General features: G+C 36.2%; 1 protein-coding gene across 6 annotated transcripts in view; it reads right to left on the reverse strand.

Moving 5' to 3' along the window:
- Positions 1-21,868, reverse strand: part of DGKB (diacylglycerol kinase beta) — a 694,453-nt gene that overhangs the window by 606,726 nt on the left and 65,859 nt on the right. For 5 of the 6 annotated variants that reach the window (XM_012811488.1, XM_023519015.1, XM_023519022.1 and 2 more), the window contains exon 1: positions 20,386-20,455. In XM_012811488.1, the coding sequence (XP_012666942.1) occupies positions 20,386-20,455 (70 nt within the window). Of the gene's footprint in view, positions 1-20,385; positions 20,637-21,868 lie in introns of those variants that run through there. The other variant, XM_003782718.2, reaches the window with a different exon arrangement.

The raw sequence follows: 21,868 nt of genomic DNA on the forward strand, positions 1-21,868 counted from the left end.
TTAAAACATGAATAATATCATGCAAAACGTCAAGACTGTGAATTTCATAAGGGCCAAGGGATTAAATCATCAATTCCAGAAGTTCTTGAGAAGTACTGATGCTAACTATAGTGACATCATTTACTTTTCAAAACTAAGATGGCTACAATGAGGTAAAATGTTGAAAAGGTTTTATTCTATGATTGCAATATGTTATCAAGCTGTTTATGGTATCAAAACCCAAATTGGCACCAGAAATTGATGATGAAAGCTATCTTACAGATTCAGCACTTTTAGTGACTTTAATTACTCATTTAAATGAGTCAAAAATGTCTTCATGATGAAAACCAACTTATCAATACAATGTTTCAAACCATAGGGGCCTTCCAGATGAAACTGATATTAGGGCAAGCTCAAAATAAGGCTAAACACAGTCCTATGAACAGCAAAAACATGCAGCTTGCTTTTTTTTCTTTATTTTTCTTTTTGAAACAGTTTTACTCTGTTGCCCAAATTAGAACTCAGTGTCTGCTTGGCTCACACAGCAAGCTCAAACTCCTGGGTTCAAGCACCTCCTATTTCCACCACCCTTCTAGCTGGGACTACAGACACCCACCATAAAGCCTAGTTAATTTATTGTTATTATTTTTTTTTTTATTAGAGATGTGGTGGGTCTCACTCTTGTTCAGGCTGGTCTTGAACTCCTGAGCTCAAGGGATCCTTCCTTAGGCTTTCTAGGAGTGCTAGGATTATGGGTGTGAGCCACCACACTTGACCCAGCCCTTTTTTTTGATTTGATAGAAGTTGAAAACATATTTCAAGATTTCTGGGAAAATAGTATTTTGGTGCATTTGTGATTCCATTTTCAGTTGACATAAATATGTTACCCGCCAATTTTCAAATGGAATGCATAGAGTTGCAATCTCACCATTCAACTTAAAGGAAAATTTGATCGTGTGTCTTTACTTTTACAGGTCGTATCTTCCCAGAGACAAATATTTCTCGCTTCACAGTCTCATCTCATCCACATCATCCCTTTCTGGCAGCACCTACACTTCGGAGCAACTGTTTTCAAGAATGAAGCAGAGTAAGAGTAAAATTGGAACCAAAATATCTGATGGACACCTTGAGAAGCTCATCGAGAACTGCAACTACTTCCATCAAACCAGCTATTGATGCATTAGTTTCTCAAAGACAATGTCAAATATCCCACTAGTATGATGGTACCCACTTTTACTTTTATTATTAAAAATATCAAAAAAAAAAAACAAAACCCAAAGACGTTTGTTACTTAGATATGTACATTTTCTACAGATATGATTAAAAATCTGAGACCTACTCGATGACTTTAAAAATGCCTCTGAGCAGGCCACTGCATAATTAGGATTATTATGTGAGGATTTTTTTGATTATCTATACATAGTGTTAGATATCACAATCATTTTTTTTTTTTTATCATCAACTTTTGGTAGTGTTGGTGTATTTAATGTGTGACCCAAGACAACTCTTTTTTTTTTTTCTTGGCAGTTTTTGGAGTTTTGGGCCAGGGCTGGGTTTGAACCCACTACCTCCAGTATATGGGGCTGGCGCCCTACTTCTTTGACCCCACGGGCACCAAGGAAGTCAAAAAGTTTGAATGCCCCTGCTAAATATTACACTTTATAATTTAAGAATTAAGTTTATATCTAATTATCCCATTTCATAACATTATAAATAGTCCAAAATAGCTTTGTTTATTAAATAAAATTAAGGAAATTAATTATTCAAAATGTAATTAAAGTAGTTATATTTCAGCACAAACTAAATTGGGTAGGAGATGCAATTACTAAATTGATGGATAGAATATTGAACTATGTAGATAAGCTATGACATAGAATTTTAATTAAATGTTTAAAATCCTATTTCTCCTTGATCAGTAATTTTTATTTCTTAAGCCAGCAGATTGAAATATTTTCTAAATTTTAAAACTTGATCTCTGTGGCATATTAAATATTGGATATTGTTAGCTGTATCAGAAATTAGCCTTTGAGGGAAAACACAATTATTTTTACATCTTATTTAAAGTAAAAAATCACAAAGACAAAGATCATTTCAGGGTGTTTGCTGATTTCAACTGTGAGAACTATTTGGGAGGACTGAGAGAACTAATTGTTTTACAGATTTAAATTTTTTTCTCTGCACTAAAGACATGCTCAATACATGATTATTCTCTTCCCAGGGAAAAAGGAAAATGTGATGTTCAAAATTTCACATCCCCAAAATATTTTCACTAAAACAATTGCAAAAACATTAAAATTATGATTTTAAAAAACCTAGAAGTGAGGCAAAGGGTATTCATAATTTATCCCTTCCCCAAATTTTGGAAAGTATCTAAAAGGTATATAAATGTGTTTGAAAATAAAATGTAATTTCTTCAGTTGCCCTTGCCCACTGAACTGTGCTAACATAACTTGGATTGCCATTGGCTTTTCTTTCAGATCCATAACTTTTTTCTGCTCTTTGTTGTTTTTTTCTCTCTAAACACAAATTTTATGTTAGAGAATATAATAATCTTGTTTTCGTCAATTAGATATGTGTTCTGCTTTTTCTCCAGATTAGGATATCAAAAGGACATAGAGGGTGTGAAAGAGAAAAACAGTAGAGAAATAGAAAGAGGAGAGAAAACAGACTGAGCAAAAGAGGGTGGAAAACATCAAATTTAGTTATTTTTGTAAAATGAAATTAGGCAATTATTTTTACTCTCAATTAGAATTCAGAAAGCTACAATATACAATATAGTTGGAAAAAGATCATCAAAAATGGCTTCATTAGCCTAGACTTAGAGAAATTTTGATATATCATTTGTTTTGTCACAATGAAGGTGAGTTGCAGCAGAGATTAGAAAACGTATTAAGTTTATTTCCATTTACTGTTTTTAAAAGTACTAGATTGACTCAGTCTTTGTCTTTCAGCATCACAGTACATGAAGTTATATAAAACATCATTTAGGAATCTATTTTTATCAATTATAAAATCATATAATTTGGGTGAGTTGATTCTTCTAAAACTATAACCTAGTCTATATCAATCCATCCCAACATTAACAGCTGATTTAATGGATATAGAAGTGAAAGCAAAAGTAAGAAAATTATGTATCATTCCTAATATTCATATACTATATGTAGAATATACTGGGTAAGCAGAGCTATACAGAGCATTCATTTATCAAGACTTATGTATGTGTGTTTGTGTAGTAGTGAAAATTCCTGGTACTCACAATAGACTAGAACTGAGGAACTGTTTCCAGAGTAGGACTGGGGGGGTAAATATACTTTTTATTAAGTCATATACACATAGATCATGAATACATTTATGCATATGTGGGGTACAATGTGTTGATTTTTTTATACAATTTGACGTGCTTACATCAAACTAATTAATATAGCTTTCACCTCATTTACTTCATTATTGTGTTAAGACATTTATGTTCTACACTTGACAGATTTGACTTTTACCCTTGCAATATGCTCCATAGGTGTGGTCCTGCTGTTTACTCTCCCTCTATCACACCTCCCCCCACCCCTCCCTTCCCACTCCATTTCTCTCCTTCATCCTGGGCTGTAGTTGTGTTCTATCTTTCACAAGAAACTGTGAGCAAATATAAGGACTGAGCTTTAAATGGATTAAGCAATTCAATTGCCTACTGGTGATGACACTGTTATCAAAAAATACATGTTTAAAGGCTCTCAATTTAAAGAAATTACACAGGCAATTTCTCATTTCCTTTAAATTAACTCTATTCTCAGGTTGGGTGCAGTGGCTCATGCCTGTCATCCTAGCACTATGGCAGGCCAAGGAAGGGAGACTGTTTAAGTCTAGGAGTTCAACACCAACCTGAGCAAGAGTGAGACCCCATCTCTACAAAAAATAGAAAAATTAGCCTGGTATAGTGGCCCACACCTGTGGTCCCAGCTACTAGGGAGGCTGAGGCAGGAGGATAGCTTGAACCTAGGAGTTACAGATTACAATGAATAATGATGATGCCACTGTACTCTAATTTGGGTGACAGAGGACAGGATGACAGAGTTAGACTCTGTCCAGAGAGAGAGAGGAAAGAGAGAGAAAGAGAAAAAGAAAAAAGAAAAAAATAACTCTGTGTTCTACACAAAAACTGAATCCTCACCTCTATATTATGTTAATAAAAGATATACTGTGAGAAGGAAAAAAGCAGGAACACAAGCAGAGAAGTATTTGGGGCTTTCTGACTAATTCATGTCATTTTTGTCAATTGCATTAACTCTCCAAAGTTCCCTTTGCCCACTTATTGAATTATACCTTCAGCATTTCTCCTCATTGCTGCTGCCTAAGGCAGCCTATTTGATTTTGCCTACATTGCTCTGGGGCTTGCACACAGTAGCAATGTTAAACTTGCAGTGAAAGTGAGACAAGCCTTTAAGTGCTTACTCAAACAGCTTGGCTGACCTCATCATCCTTCTTCCTACTAAAGCTTGGAAATGGATTCTGCCAGAGAGAAATATATCTCTTCATGGAAGTTTCTGCCCATACCCTCTAATTATATCATAAGCCTCTTGCTGCTTTCAAAGTACCTCCAAACTCCCTGCCCATCAGAACTATTTCACAGCTATCTTAAAGGATATACTGAAAACACTTTCAAAATTATCACTGTCTTGGCCCAGTGGATTCCAGGAAATACCATACTTTATATTTTATCCTCTTGATCACATTAAACATCTGTATCTTTTGTGTATAATTTAAAATTATGGAAGAATAGAATTTCCTGGTCTTTTTATTCCTTTTCTTTCTTCCTATTCTCTTTCCTGTTGGGGAGAACATTTACTGTTTTTGTGGGGATTTTGGAAGTAATGATAATTAGTTCCCCAGGGATAACATATCTAGGGCCAGTAGAACAGATTGATTAATTTCATGGACTCTGGAAACTTTCCATCAGGGTTGAACCATGGCTCTATAATTTAAGATCTCTATGACCTTAGACAAATCATCAAACTTCTCTGGACTTCAATTTCCTCATCTGTAAAATGGCAATAACTACTGACCTTACTGATAATAGAGAGGCCTAGAGAATTTTGAGAGAGAAAAAGAGGGAGCAAGAGACAGAAATATTAAAACAGGTTGAAATCTCTGCCATTGCCAGTGGACTTGTGGCAGGAACCTATACATTGAAAATGCTGTTTTATTCCAAAGTCATGATCAAGCTATATTATATGTGTTTGCAATATTGATCCCTCAGTGAAATTTCTGGCAGAAAATATTGGGTTAAGGAGCTTTCTATTGAATAATTTATTCTTTATTTATTATACAATGAGTATAAGAAATCTGGAGACTCTTTATGGAGAAGAAAGACCCATGCAGGATATGGTATAGCTTAGGGGGACTGCTTAATATCTGGTGTCCATGCGGAGACTTCATGTCATAAACAATGATAGATTAGTAGAACAGCTTCTGCTACATGTCATTAAGCACTGAAATCTCAAAATATTTGTGAGACTATTAAAGAAATTCTAGGGATGGAAAATTTGAAGAAGCCACAGTTACACAAAAGAAATATGGATTCAAATACAAGTGAAATAAGAGGTTGCAATACCAGCTTTTAGTTACTTATGGAAGAGAATCTCAAGAAATTTGGAGATAGTGGCAGCACCTGATTGCTAAACTCTTTGCTATTAGTAATTTAGAAAGCAAATAGCGGGTTAGAAATTGCCAAGATAAATATGGAAGTTCTTGATCACGTTGACAAGAGAGAATAAAATATATGCAATTTTGTGAGACATTAGAAAATGTTTTCAAAGGACACTACAAAGAAAGGCTTAAGGAAAGAAAGCCAGTTGTGACTCAGTTAAGAGCTGGTAGGAGCAACTCTGGCAACCAATGTCAGTCTCCTCAAGATATCTGAGCATCCTTGTAATTTTGATCAATATAAGAAGTCAGACTTTATAGACAACCAAGAGAAAGGAAATAAAATGGTTCAAGAGCCAAAGATCATAACGAACTCATGATACCTATGACTGAAAACTGACATTTTGATGGACACCTTAGATTCCAGAATGAGAGTTTCCAATTCTCCCCTTCATGGGCAGAGGTAGTATACAGGGGAAACCCTTGGGATTCTCCTCAAGAGGACATTCCACTTTCTGCTGCCAACATAGTTTAGGGGAGTGAACGGCAAATGCCATGGACAAAATGCTATGGTATTGGATTTTGCCAGGCTGTTGACAATAGAGTCCTACTGAAAATACTACTCTGCAATACCCCAAGAAAAATATAAGTTGTCCCAAAAGTCTGCACTAACACCTGAAATCTGGACAAAGAGTCTAAAGAGTCTTAGGGGTTAACATTAGTGACCATTTCTGGAGATCGGTCTACATTTTCCTATATAGACTGTTGACACAACCCTCAGTGTCCTGAATGTTGCATGTTATCTGTACATGGGCAGGGTGCACCAAAGAGCCCTTGAAGGAGAATGTAGAGAATGAGGCAATCTAAGAAGTATGAGGCATATGACCCAGAACTCATAACTGGACCAATGTTGAGGACTGATGTCAATTCTAACCTCTTTTAAGTACTGACCCATTACTCTTTACCATCTACATAGAGATAGCTTGGCAGTTTCTCATGATTCCCTTATGTTGTGCCAACTTGTATAATTGGATGGAAGTTGGAAAGCATCACAAATGTCTCAGCCCACAGACTATAATGAAAAGGAGCCTAATGCAAAGTATAAGCTTTTTTTTTTTCATGCTAGAAGTTTTTAGTTACTAAAGCACCTGAAAGAGTAGATAAAAGAGAAACTACAAGGTAGGAGGGAGCATTCTCTTACTTTTTGTGGTAATGCAGGAACAGGAACAGTGGAGTAATATGTAATTATTGGACACGTGGAATTTTACCAGTGAGCATTTTAAGAATATCTTTGGAAGTGGTAGAAATTATCATTAAATAAGTGATGCCATATAGTAGTGTCTCATAAGTGGCTTGTGACAGCAGTTACTGCTACTTCAGAAATACTTCCCAGAGTTGCTGAGAGCTATTCCTGATATCTTCAAAACCGAGAAAGACACTGGAGATTATCTGACACCTATAAAAAAAGAAAGTTCTAGAGATCATTGAGCAGTTTCTGCGGCTCAAAGAAGCACAATATATTTAAGTTTTTGCTAAAATTCTGGCACCTGTGAGATAAGTATGGGAATAGGAATAGAAAGGAAGATGTGCCTTTCTTGAATGGTTTATTTAGAATGATTCAGGACAGTATGTTGTTTTCAAATAAAGATATACTAATAGCCAACAAACACATGGAAAAGATGCTCAACATCTCTAATATTCTGAGAAATGCAAATCAAAACCAATGAGATATCATCTAACTCCTGTGAGAATGATTCTTATCAAAAAGTCCCCAAATAGATGCTAGTGTGGATATGGAGAAAGGAACTCTCATACACTGTTTGTGGGACTACGAACTAGTATACCCTCTATGAAAAGTATTGCAGAGATACCTCAAAGAACTTAAAGCAGGCCTACCATTTGATCCAGTAATCCCACTTCTGCGTACATACTCAAAAGAAGAAAGGCCATTTTATGAAAAAAGCAGTCCCCCTCGAATGTTTATAGCAGCATGATGCATAAACATAAAGGCATGGAAACAACCCAAATGCCCACCAATACATAAGTGGATTAATAAAATGGGATATATGCGTATATACTATGGAATACTAACCAGCCATTAGAAAAAGGTGGTGATGTATTATCTTTTTAACAACCTAAATGGAACTGGAGACCATACTTCTACTGAAGTGTCCACAAGAATGGAAACACACATACATACTCAATATTAAATTGGAACTAATTGATCAAAACTTATGTGCACATAGGAAGTAAAACTCAACAGAAATGAAGAAGGTGGGAGAGGTGAGGGAGAGGGAAATTCACACGTAATGAGTACAATTATGTGAAAGACGGGAATATTTATAACTTTGACTCAAATGATGGTACAAATGCAATTTGTGTAGCAAAACATTTGTCTACCTATAATATTTTGAAATAAAATTTTAAAAAATAAACAAATTACCCGGTATCCACCCAGGGTAATTAGTGGTACCACAACTATGGTGCATTTTACAAGGGTACATGTTAAATTTACTAAGTGTAGAATATAAATGTCTTAACACAATAACTAAGAGAATGTGGTGAAGGTTATGTTAACCAGTTTGATGAAAATATTTCAAACTGTATATAAAACCAGCACATTGTACCCCATGATTGCATTAATATACACAGCTATGATTTAATAAAAAAATAATTTTTTTAAATTGTATGCATTGATTTTTTTCCATCAGAACCAATAAATCTGCTACTGGCAGTAGATATTTCAGTAGTCATAACAATCATATCAGAATGTATCCTCTGTCCCACAAATACTATCAGAGTCTTTCCATTACAGACTTCTTCCTTGAATTCCTGCTCTCCAAGGCAGACATTTTAAGAGTCAATTTGTAGAGAAAGAATTTTATTAGGCAGAATTTTCTTTGAAAACTATCACAACTATTCTCTAGTATCCATAGGGACACTGTAAACCAGAAAGAATTATTTCTCAGAACTTTGTAAACATTGGGGGGACCCTTCTTTCCAAGACAAAGCTATAAGTCACTAATGTGTTACTCCTTTCTTGCTCTACCTGGGAGATTTAGTTTTTCACTCACAGTTTTGTGGTGGGTTTCAAGGGACAGTGGATTATCTTAATCCATTATGAAAATTGTTCTGGAAGTCATTCATCATTTGGCTACTACAGCCACATTGAAAAAAACATACTCTGCTCTAAAGGCACTTAGGATGGGGGAGGTGCTGTGGGCAGGGCTGGGGTAGGGATGTCACTAACATCCAGGACATTCATTCACCAGTGAGAGTTCTTAAAGCCGGTTTGCAAAAGGGAAGATTATGTTTCAATTAGGGCTATTCGTTCCCTTCTCCCAAATTCTTCTTTCCTGCATCTGTTTTATAAGAAAGCACTGTAAAATAAGTCAATGGTGACTAACATTTAAAGAATAGGGGATGTGCATATGTTTGCATGTGTGCACGTGCACGTACGTTTGTGTGTGCACATGTATGAATGTGTTTTTTAAGAGACTTATTCTTTTAGATAAATTGGAAGCATGAAGCCTATTTTTCATGGATAGGCTCTAACAAATCAGCATTTAGATAGATTTCCCCTTCATCTTTCCTGGAGGAATATAGAAAGTGGTTGTCCCTTTTTACTTTGAAAATGTAGGGCACAGGTAGAGCAGATCTGAGATCCTAGTATTAGGGCAAGAAAAAGAAAAGTGCTCACGCACCAAGACAAGAGGCTTCTGAGCATAAATCTAAGCCTACCTCTGCATTGGAATGAAAGGGAGGTAGATGGAAAATACATTTTGGTTTTTTTTTTTTTTTTTTTTTGAGACAGTCTCACTTTAACACCCTTGATAGAGTGCTGTTGCATCATTGCTCACAGCAACCTCAAACTCTTGGGCTCTAGTGATTCTCTTGCCTTAGCCTCCCAAGTATCTGGACCTACAGGCACCAGCCACAATGCCCAGCTATTATTTTAGAGACAGGGTACTGCCCTTGCTCAGGCTGGTCTCAAACTCCTGTATTTTCATCACCTTCTAATTATAATGCTAATGACTACTGTGAGCTTATACTTATGGAAAGATAACTCTCAATATTTCTTTTATGATTCTATAGGTATTGTAAGGATAGGCACCTACTGCTGTTATTCTGAAGTTCATTCTAAGGATGTTTTTGTATTGAACACTGGGAGACAAAGATAACTCCCTCTTGAGCAAAGAGTTAGTATGTATATTGTCCATTTTAAAAGACTCAGCTTCCCTAAACCTAAGGTTTCTCTGACATAACATGTTATTTGTATAGATATAACTTAGCCCTTTTCATGCTTCTGTAGGAGAAGTGAAGTAAGAGAAACAAAGCAAATATGAGGCTCATGCTGTTTGTTGTGACATGATTAATAAAGTCCTTTGTCTATAAACCAGGAGTCTCGTGTCTTCCATTAGTATCCATGAGTCTATAGCAAGCTAACTAATTACACTATAAGAAGAGAAAATTTTCAGATCCTCCACAGCCTGGGCAATGCTCTTCCTTATAAAATGCATTTGGGGGTATGAGAAAATAATCCTTGCTCCTAATAAAGACCTAGGAAAGGGTTTTAAAAGGCTGTAGGATTTGAAGATAAATTGTTTTCTAAGATGTAGAAGAGGAACATTTGGCCGTTATGAGCAGGAGGACATTTCTTACATAGTCTTATAGAAGCAAATGGTAAAATATAATACGTAGTAAATAATGTATTTAGGGAAAGCAGAGATATTAAACTACAGAAAAGATAACTGAGCACATTCTAAGGATAACAGTGAAAGTGGTAATTAACTTACATGTGGTAAGTTTGCAGTTTACAAAGCATTTTCACACACATTATTTTATTTGAGTCTTACAACAATCTGTGCGATAGTCTTTATTATTATCTTAATTACACAGTTGAGAAAATTCAAGTTTGGAAAGGTTACATAACTTGATACAGGCCAAAACTAATGTTAAAAAAATAAACAGTTGAGACAGGCTTAAGTAAATGGAATAAAACCAAAACAAAAATTATGACTTGGCCATAGGATTATAATCTTTTGTCCCAAATTATTTCCCTAATAATAATTTCTGGCTTGCTCCATTGGCCCCCTATAAACATGTCTTTCTCACATATGTAAAAGAACCAAATCCCTCTACTCTATTCACTTTAGCTAGGATATTTCCTATTTCTTTTCACATTTAAGTTTCTATGAATAGCAGCTTCTATGTATCCTCCCTGCTTCTTTTCCATTCATCCCTTTGCACGTATTATATTTTAAAACATTCATATTAAAATCACCAATGGCAATGTAAATGATGATGACTCTAAAATGCATTTGAGTATCTTAACTTCGATCTCCTCTTCCAAAAACACTCTTCTTTAGATTGTGAAATATTAATCATTAGCTTATTTCTTGATTCTTTTCTGGTCACTATTTCTCAACTGTTTCATGTATATCTCATCTTCTAGCTGTCTTAGGAATACAATTCTCTAGTGTCCCATCTCCATCCTTCTCTCCTTGGTCAGTGTGTTTCCACTGGACCAGCTTATGTACATCCATACTTGGAAACCACTAACAATGGAAGATGCACCGTTCTATAGCTCTGCTTCTGATTTCATTCTTGCGTTTTGAACCTGTATTGCTAAATACCTAATTTACTTCCTAATCTGATACCCTGCAGAACCAAAAGTTCAGTGTGTCTAAAGCTAAACCCCTGAAATTTCTCTTTAAACTTGTTCATCTCTCCATTCCTTTCTTGGACTGGGTGAACCACAGAAACATATGTCTCTAAACTGAAATACCCCATCCTTCTTCCTTAGTCTTTGTTACCAATTGGTGATTGCATTTGGTTCATTCTATCTATGTATAGCCTCTTTAATATGTGTTAACCACTCTGTTAAATATGTTCTACCCTTCATGTAACCCTGCATATTCAATAGGCTATCCTAGTTAAAAATCCTTTTAGTTGTTTTGAGTCTTACTTTCATCAAGGATATTATATATTTACTTCTTTCTGATTCAAATCATAATTTCACTATCTCCAAAATTAATATTTTCAATGCCCTTCAATGTTAATGAATAATCTTTTATTAATGGCTCCCAGGGACCCTCTTTTTGTGATTGCTACTAAATTCTTCAGCATGATACTCAGTGCTTATACACTTGCCCATGTAAACACATACATGATCATATACTAATATTTTATATACACTAACATGCAATTAGAGTTCTTCCCTAAGATATGGTTTCTCTGCTTTGCACACCTCTATTCAATACTTTCAGTTCAAATTAAAATCGCATTTCCCTCTCAATTTCTACCCACATGAAGCAGAGTTACAAGCTTTCTAAGAATCTTGCATACACAACATTAAAAGAATGCATTTCACTCATTGGTTTGTCATTCTTTGCTACCACCTTTGTTTCTCTGAATAGGCTGAAAGCTCTTTCATTCAAAGTGTCACACTATTCATTTCTGTATTGACCAGAGTCAAGCATATGATGCCTGACAGTAAAAGTTATTAAATATTATTTGCTGAATAAATGACAAATGAGCAAAATTGAACTCCTCTAGTCTGTCTAGTCATTATTATTTTGTTTTGTTTTGTGTCACTTTCTACAATAATATAAAAGATGGCAACTAAAGAATCTTCCATGAATAACACAACCATTAAACTATTACTGAGTTAAAGAAGTACATAAGTAATATAAATACACTCATGATAATTTTTGTTATGTGGATCACTACAAAAGGCTTGAGACATTCTGTGTTCTGGTCCATTATCTCACTTCCAAGAAACACAGTCAACAGCATCCTTTCTGATTCACTTGTGCAAGTTCCAACTTACTTGGCTTATTAGTGTTGCTGAGAAGCCTTCATTTGTTCTGGGCACGTAGATTTTACATTTTTTTAATTTTTGCATATCTCAAAACTTTTGTAATTACTCACATATAATTTCATATAATAATATTACTAATAAAATCAAAAGTTATTGTTATATAAGAGGATTTATTAGCCTCCATTTGCTAGTCAAGAAATAGAAGTTTAAAAAGATTGTGATGACTTGCCTAATGCCCCAACGTAAATGGTAGATCACATTTTACTCCTGTGACATTGACCAAATTAGTAGTTTTCATCAATTATTCCAGTTCTCCCTGGCCCTGGATGGATGGGATAAATGCTTCTCTCTCAAAGTGAAATATGTCCAAAGAAATGTAAGCACAACCTTATCAGCGAGAAGTTCTAAGGTCCAGCACCCACATTACAAATGCGCACTCTCTCTCATTCTCTTTTTCTCTCTCTCTGAGTGACAACAATTGTCAATTTTTAACATGGGTGGCTGCTCCATCTGCCTGGGACTTGACTGAGGACAATGTGAAATCAAATTACTAGTTGACTCAGATCAAAAATGTATATGGAGGGGATGTGTAAATGCACACCAAAAGGGTATGAATCTGAGTGACTGGCACGCTTACAAGTTTGACTCAAACTGTACAAAGGTAATTTATATAACGAAAACATTTGTACCTCCATATTATCTGAAATTTAAAAATCTATTAAAAGAAATATAACATGAGCAAGAAATAAATTTCTGTTTTGTTAAGCAACTGAGACATTGAATTTTTTAATCATAGCATACATTGGCTCACCTTAACCGATATTCCACAGAAGTCATAACTTCAATATGAATGTTTGACCATAAATCTAAAAAAGACTTTTTTTGGGGGGGGGACAAGTCTGAAAATTTTAAAGAAATAGATGTTTAAAATTCATTGAAGTGATGAGTCTTTAGCATACTGAAACAATGGGAATTTAGACATCCATAATTATTACTTTTCTTTGCTATTAAGAGATTTAGGTATTGAAAGATTTAAGACATAGGTACATGGAGAAGCCACAAGGAAATTCACTCTGAAGCAGTACAACAAACAGGAAGCAGAGGCAGAGATGAGGCGAAAGAGATTATGCAGCCGACATACATTCCAGAAATACAATCGGGACAGAGCCAGGAACTGCTGAGTTAATTAACGCGAATCAGAAGAAACAGGGTCAGAAATGAGAGACCCCCATCATCTAAAACAGAGTTTCAGATTCAGATTTCAGACTAAGTGTCAGGAAAAATCAAGACACTTCAGGTAAGTCAAAGCATTTCAGATATGCACTATAACTGAAAAGGCCTAAATCAAAGAAAAAAAAAAAGTCTCATTATATATTCAACTACGTCAGCAACTACTAATATGATCCAAATCATGACAGGAACGTACTGAATCCTGAGCACTTTATTTGCATACATTTCACATTTGCTCATCAAGGCAATCCTGGGAGGAAGCAGAAGTGTACATCATAGCATGAGACCTCAAACCCGGTTTTATCTGACATCAAATTATGTGTTCTCAGACACCATGCTAAACGGCCCTGTGCCATTTATCCTTTCTGTCTTAAACAAAGAGAGTAATTATCAATAAGTGGCACGGCCTCCCAAAATAGAGCCAATCTAACCCAGGGCACAGGACGGAAGTAAAAGCTAATCTCAGCAGGACAAACTGTAAAGAGCGTGAGTGCAGGATCTAAATTGGCCTAACAACCAAATGCATTCACCCTTGGGAGGAGGTCAAGACCTCTCCCTTCCCTTTCTTTATCCCGTCATTATGGATCAAGCCCAGAATGTCTCTCAAAGACACCATTAGGTCATGATGCTACAGCATAGAGTTCCTCAAAGAGCAGAGTAAAGCTCTGAAAATGGAAAAGGATTTAACCGTATTTTTTATTCCAGCTGCTTAGTGATTTGCTTTTTGTCTCTCTTTTCTCTCCCATATTTTGTTTGTTTGTTTATTTGTTTTTTATAGAAGAGGGAGGTTTCAGGGGCAGGAGGAATGAAGGCGTGTGAGTAGAACTGAAACCTTCCTCTGTTTCAGCAGAGACTCACTGAGGGTCGTGCACTGCCCAGCAGATATACCAGGGTGAGAGAGCAGAAGAAAAGACATGTTGGTTGGGGCCAAAGCTGTGTTTCTTTGCATTGCCTTGTATGCAAACCCCTTAGGAGATGACTGCAGCTGAAGGAGAGATATTAGGATCTGAATCTTGGATTCTAGCTTTTCCTATTTTGGAAACATGATTACTATTCTATTCGTTAATAAATTGTTCTCCGTAAGTAACATAAACAATTATTACTGTTTCGACCTTTGTTATCACTTACAGTTCCATAGCTCCATACCAGGTAATCTTTCAGAAATAACAATAATTTGCCTCCTTTTGAGGCTCACTGTGAGGGTTCAATGAGCTAATACTGTATATTATTTATAGTAGGACACTAAAAACCCATATTTATTATGATTCTGATCATCAGCTCATTAAATCCTGCAACAACAACGTTTTGAAGTGGAATTCTACTTTTTCCAGTGACAAAGCCGTGGCTCAGGTAGTTTAAGTAACATTTCCCTGATCATACCATTAATAAGGGACAACAGGCCTGAAATTCAGCACCACCAAGTATTAGATTGAAGGCTCTTTCCACTGAGCCACGCCACATGCCTCTCTCTCCAGCAGAAGAAATCACACACCAGGTCCAAACAAGAAGCACGTTGGTATTTATTGAAAAGAACAAATTCGCCATAATTTTGCAACTCTTAACAATGCCAGCTGCTATAAACAGTAAGAAATTTATGAAAGTTTGGAAATGTTCCCACCATAATAACACAGTATTTTTCAAAAATAATTTACATGCTATATAACACACTTTATATAGAGCAAACGAAGAGCTAATCCTAAGTGACAATATGTGGGCGGATAATGAATCATTTGGAAATCACATGTAGATTTTACATAGAAAATATTGTTATCCATGAAAAGACCTGGAGTTTCTTAACCCTTTGCTGTGCCATCAAACCACAGCAGGAAGCAGGGACAGACCGATAATGCGGTAAGCTCAATTCTCCACACAGCAGGAGTGAGAGCTTTCTCTCTTGTAACAACAGTTTGGATGACTTTATGTAAAAAGTGGAGGAGAAAATTATACTCCCCTCCCACACATCAATGGAAATGCTTCCCATGGAGTGACTCAGCCTGAAACCCTAAACAGGAGCATGGTCCCAGCATGTTTCAGGCAGCCACAGCAGGCTCCACATTAGCTGCCTTCAGCATTTGTGGGGACAACACAGAACCGTGGCTGCCAATAGCACCAGAAGCTTCTACCTTGTGAGAAGAATTTAATCTTGTGACAGGGAAAAAAAAAAGACACAAAATCTTCAGGCTTCAATATGTGGTTCTTTTCTCCTTGTTCATCCACAATATGTCTGAATAGCCAACAGAACACACTCACTCACTCTCTATTAAGATAAAACCATGTAATGATAAACAGTCACATCACTATCAATTTGCCAGGCACTGTTCTCATTTCTTTGCATATACCCATTCATTAATTTAACACTTATAACACTGGACATATTGGCTGGGTGCAATGGTTCATGCCTGTAATCCTAGCATTCTGGGGGCTGAGATGGGTAGTTCACCTTATCTCAGGAGTTCAAGACTAGACCAAGCAAAGTGAGACGTCCACCCCCTAGGAAAATTAGAAAGACTAGCCAGGCATAGTGTCAGGCTGCTATAGTCCTAGCTACTCAGGAGACTGAGAGAAAAAGATTGGTTAAGTCCGTGAGGTTGAGGTTGCTGTGAGCCAGGACAGCACAGCACTCAACCCCATGGTAACTGAGTAAGATTCGGTCTCAAAAAAGAGAGAAAACAACAAAACAACATTGGACACATTTTCCTTATTTTTATAGGTAGAAACTAAAAACAGATTTGTTAAGTTTCCTGGTGTCAGATACCTAAAATATGGCGAGATGTGAATTTGAACCCATCCATCTGATATGCTGGCTGCCTAACTAGCTATATTAGTATCATCCAAATTATCCTCAATTAATTTTGAGAAAAGCCTAGCCATTAAAGAACAATCATAGTTATAGGGTATAATGTGGCGATTGTGGAGAGAATTTAAAATGAGGTAAGTAACCGAGGAAACAACCTTCATGGTATTCTGTAGGTCCAACATTGAATAATTTGGTTTCTCTGGCCTAGGAGTTCCATGAGTTAATTCATCAAGACCACAAGTTCTACAGACCCACCCCATCCCCCAAATGAAAACAAACAAACAAACAAACAAAACATTTATTGATATGTACCACATATGATCTTACCATGCTGAAAATTTAACTTTAAATCAGTAACTTACTTTTTAATTTATTGATTTATTGAATATAAATAATTTCCTATTAAAAATACAAAATGAAGACAGTAAAATCTATATACTACTTTTGCACTGGACTATAAAGGAATGTCACTCAGCTAATATTGCATTGCAACATAAAAAAATATAATCTGTAAATGCCCCCAGTAAACTGATCACATGTACTGAACAGCATGGAGAATATAATACCTTTATAATCTTCAGGATGAAAATTTGTTTCAAGTTATATTTTGGCAATGGAAATTTTTTATATAAGAATACATTCTAATTGTGGTATTCCTCCCTAACTATACAGGAAAATTCTTAGAGTAGTGAATTCAGCACTTTCATGTTGTCTTACTTTTTTGAAAAAGAGTAGCAAGTATAATAATCATGGGATTAGGACTTTTTAAAAAACTCATAGTTAAATGTTAATGTCTCTTTTCCTAGAAAACATTTTAGTGACATGCCATTCACTGTGTTGCTTTATACTACCAATGTACCAAACACTCGTTCATCTTGGTCTCGGTATGTTATCATTTTGGTGTTTATGATGATTTTTGATACCACTGTTCAGGCATTTCTGCAAACTGATTACTAATTCAAGCATGCTTATGGTATAATTAAATGCAATTCCATATTCCTTAGCCAATACAGTGTAAGTAGCAATCTATCACACCTTTAATTATTCCATAGAAATGGCTTTCTGCTTCAAACAGAATTTCTATATTTGAACAACAGTCATTAAAAATGATGTTTCAGCTATCATAACGATAATTACCTATTTTATATTAAGGCTTCTATTATACTTACTGACATCTTTTCTGTCAGTACACAAATACTGGAAAATAAGATTTTAAGAATCAAGCCAAGTTAAACATAACCTAAACCAAACCAAGTGTTTTCTTTATTTGAAGGATCCTATCGCCATAATCCCCATCCTCCAATGTGGAAGCTAAATTTGGGATCTTTCTCTGTCTCGGTTCTCATATTTTATTATTTCCCGAGCTCTCCTTTGTTAATTTTAATGTTACAACATCAGAATCCCCACTGTTTAACTCATCATTCAAGACCCACATTATGGAGTCTTTTCCAGTAGCCTATTAATTGGCTTGACTCTAGTAGATTTCCATTACCATGTACCATTTTCTCAGTTGTCAAATTAAACTTCTTGAAGCATAAAATTGTTCCTGTCACTCTACCATTTATAACTCTGCAATGACTCTTCACTGCCTAGAGTCACTGCCCCACTCCAGTTAAGCATTGACTATTTCGATCCTATCTCAGTTTTACAGCCTTAATTCCACTTCCTCCCTTCAATTGTGATGAACTAAAAGTGGCTCACCTGCCTTCTTCAAATGGATGCTAAAGTTTCCTTTTCTCCAAATCATGTTGTTTGTTATTTATGTTAAACCTATTTTCAAGATTAATTTGAAATTCTAGTTCTTCCATGAAGATTCCCTTTTCTTTTCCCATCTCCAAGTAACATCTAACAAGAACTTTTATGTTTGCTTGTGGCACTTATAATATTCTGCTTAGATATAGAATCCTTTATCCATTGGTTTCCAGCCTTTGTTAAACTGTAAATTCCTTAAAGGGAGGGCTCATAGCTTTTCATATTTTGCATTTCCAGGAGCACCAAGCAGAGCACTCTCCCTAAAGAAGAAACTCAAGAATATTTATTTAATGATTCGATATGTCCCAATAACAAAGAACATGCAGAAATTTGAAATTATAGGTAATTTTTTTTTTTTTTGAGAAAGAGTCTCACTCTGTTTCCCCAGTCTAGAATGCCATGGCATCCACCTAGCTCACAGCAACCTCACACTCCTGGATTCAAAGGATTTTTCTGCATCAGCCTTCCAAGTAGCTGGGAATACAGTGCCTGCCATAATGTCTATCAATTTTTTTTTCCTATTTTTAGTAGAGATAGGGTCTCCCTCTTGCTCAGCTTGGTCTCAAACTCCTGAGCTCCAGGGATCCTCCCACTATGTCATCCCAGAGTGCTAGGATTAAATATGTGAGCCACAGTGCCCTGCTGGGTAAATAATTTTTAACCAATTTAGAAAGTATTCAGTATAAGAATGAAGATGAGAAACAAGAATTTGGCCACTCTGGGCTAAATTTTCTCCACGCGGTAAATGGATGAATTGTGCATTCAGTGGCCCTAAATAGTTTTGAATATGAGGACCATAATTTGATGTCAGAATTTTGACCCTTCCAACACAAGGGTATTTTTCCTAGTGATTAAGAAAGTACACATGTAGTCACAGATTTGGAACTTCTTCACAAATATCCAACACCACTTTCACACTCTGACTCAGGGCTGAGATCAGGAAAGCTGCACACTTCTGAAACTTGGCATTTCAGATTACATATATGATGTGTTTATTATTGTTCCTGACTCATAATATGTCTGCTGTAAGTGTGAGGCTCGGAATTCACTGTTACCATCACCTCTATTTTTTCATCTTCCAAATCCCCATTCTGTTTTAACCCTTTTTTTCTGTTGGTTCTTCATAATATCATCCAACTCATCCTTGCTATGCAGCTCCTAAATATGGCACTATCCTTCTGCATAAGTATCACCACATGCTTTGGTTCCACCTCTTCCGCTGACCTGACTGATGTCCGGCTTCTTTTCTTCTCTTCCACGCTTGCATTTTATTCTCCCTGTTCCCATGGTATCCCTCCACCCTCATTATTTTCATCACATCCTCTGTGTATTCCTTTCTCTCTCCTCGTCCTTCTCTAAGCCTTTGGTACCTCCTCCTATTTCTTAGTTGTTTCTTTTCCCCTCCTTAGTGCTTCAACCCAGGCGCTGTTCATAATTGAAACTGACCTTCCTTGCGAAATAGACATAGCTTTAAAATCTATAGGGAAAACAAATTTCTTATAAATAAAATCTCACTATGCAGACATAAAGAAACTTACGATTTAAAACTAGCCTGCCATGAAGTGAATGACCACGGCCTATCATTGGTATCAATACACACACTACAAAGTTGCTCTGAGGTCCTGACGTCGCTTTCTTATACAACCTCTAATTCTAATTCCACTTTTTATCTATGACTCCGCATTTCCAGTGTTTTTTGAGATGATAGTTTAGTTAGCAGAAAAAGAAAAATGACAAAAATCCAAACAACCTTTCCCCTTTCTCCTGGTCTCTGTGACTCAGTCTACTGACCAGGGACAGCACGGCTTTTTTCTCTTTTTGCTTCCTCGTCACAGTCTTTATGCTCCCGTTGTGCTTTTCTTCTGCTAGAATATTACCAGTGCCCGTTCTCCCCATCTGTCTCATCCTCTGCTTTATTTCTATTACAGCTGGAGTGTTTTTCAAGCTTAATTTTACATCTAACACCCTCGTTCCTTTTCTTTTAGATTTGATGCTTGACTTAATTCTCTTTTTTCCCTTCTATCATGTGAAAAAGGAACCCTATTTGTAAAGCACAAAAGACACCCTTGCACGTGTGCCCATGATGAACAGGATCTGAGATCTGTTCTTGTCATTAAATGTTACTTTGCTTAGCACAAACGCCAAAGAAAATCACATTAGCGATACTTACACTCAGCGTATTTCTGAAGCTGAGAAAATTCTGAAGGGCTGAGGTGGGCCCATTTCTCCTGGTTTGTCATGGTGGAGAGGGGCTCTTCTCACATACCAGGTGAGGGATTCTCTATTCGGGTGCCGGGCAGAGCTCTATGCTTCAAAGATTCCACATTGCATGTTTAATGATAAAATACCTGGAGCTTTCAAAATATGCAATCTGTCCACATGAAATTGCTGTGGATGTTTGGAGTTTCAGTAATGTGTTAACTGCAAAAAGAAAAACACAATGATCAAAAGATTAGCATTATTGCACAAAGGGCAAAAATCGACAAGGTGTAAGAAACTAAGGATTTCTAACTCCTAAATAATATACGCCAGAGGTATTTTAATTTGTACAGGACTCAATATTTAATTGTTTAGCCATTCTTTAATAGAATTTTTATATATTGGCATTGCCTAATGCCAAATCATAGAAATAAATATAATGAAGAGTACACACTGTGAAGAAATTTTTATAACGTCTAGTTTCACAAAACTAAATTTGCGTGTTCAGATTTACAATAGACTTCAATAATTGCTTGGAATGGTCTTCGGCAGCAACACAGATATTTGCAGTCATGCAAATCAAATTTGATGAGTCAAACACATTTTTTCTAGCAATTAAATAAAGAGAATAGTTTTAGTTTTATAAGTTTTTAAAAAATTCCAGTAAATATGCCAAAAGAAAGTAATTCCAAATGTCTGGAAAAGTTTGGGTAATGATAGTAGATGATTCCATTGTAAATTAGGCCTTAAAATAAATATCCAGGTTGTCATGAACTTACATTCGCGAGCTCTGTCTATAAAGACAAACAAACCAACAAAAAACCACCATTTGATTTCAACATTTTTGTCAGAGACTATACTCAAATGCTCAGTAATCAGCCAGACTGTCACTGTAATCTTTACAGAAAATGAAGTATTTAGAATGAATTACTTGGTTTATGACATGGTACCACTGGAAGGCTTATTTACACAATAAATGTCCTTATTTAAAGTCACAATCCTTCTGTGGACAAGGTTCATTTGGTCTCAGAGCCTTGCCTTTCCTTGACATCTCCTGACTGATTTCCAGCATCAACCCCAGCACCTCACTGACAAATTCTGTCTTCCTTGTCTTTAAAAACTGTTCATTTTGGTCTCATGCGTTCAGGGTCCCTGCCCTCAGCTTTACAAGGTGGTATTTTGCCATTTAATGGAGAAAAATGATGATGCTGCAGGGTTAACAGAGGACAAACTGCTGGGTCTCTTTGGTCTCCCAGAAGCCACTGTGACTTTGTGGAAGCAAGGCAAACGGAAAGCAGTAGGAGCCGGGCTGGGCACTTCTGTGTCTCCCAGGCGGTTCCCTCCTGCTGATTTTCTCCTTCACACGAATTTCATCCTGACTCTGCCTCCCTCCAGTCACAGGCAGTTTTGGTGGGACTGTAAAATGATGTGTTCTGCCCTTTCCTAGCTACAGG

This window comes from Otolemur garnettii, unplaced genomic scaffold, assembly GCF_000181295.1.
Source record: "Otolemur garnettii isolate 467f Iridium unplaced genomic scaffold, OtoGar3 scaffold00005, whole genome shotgun sequence".
Classification (NCBI taxonomy): domain Eukaryota; kingdom Metazoa; phylum Chordata; class Mammalia; order Primates; family Galagidae; genus Otolemur; species Otolemur garnettii.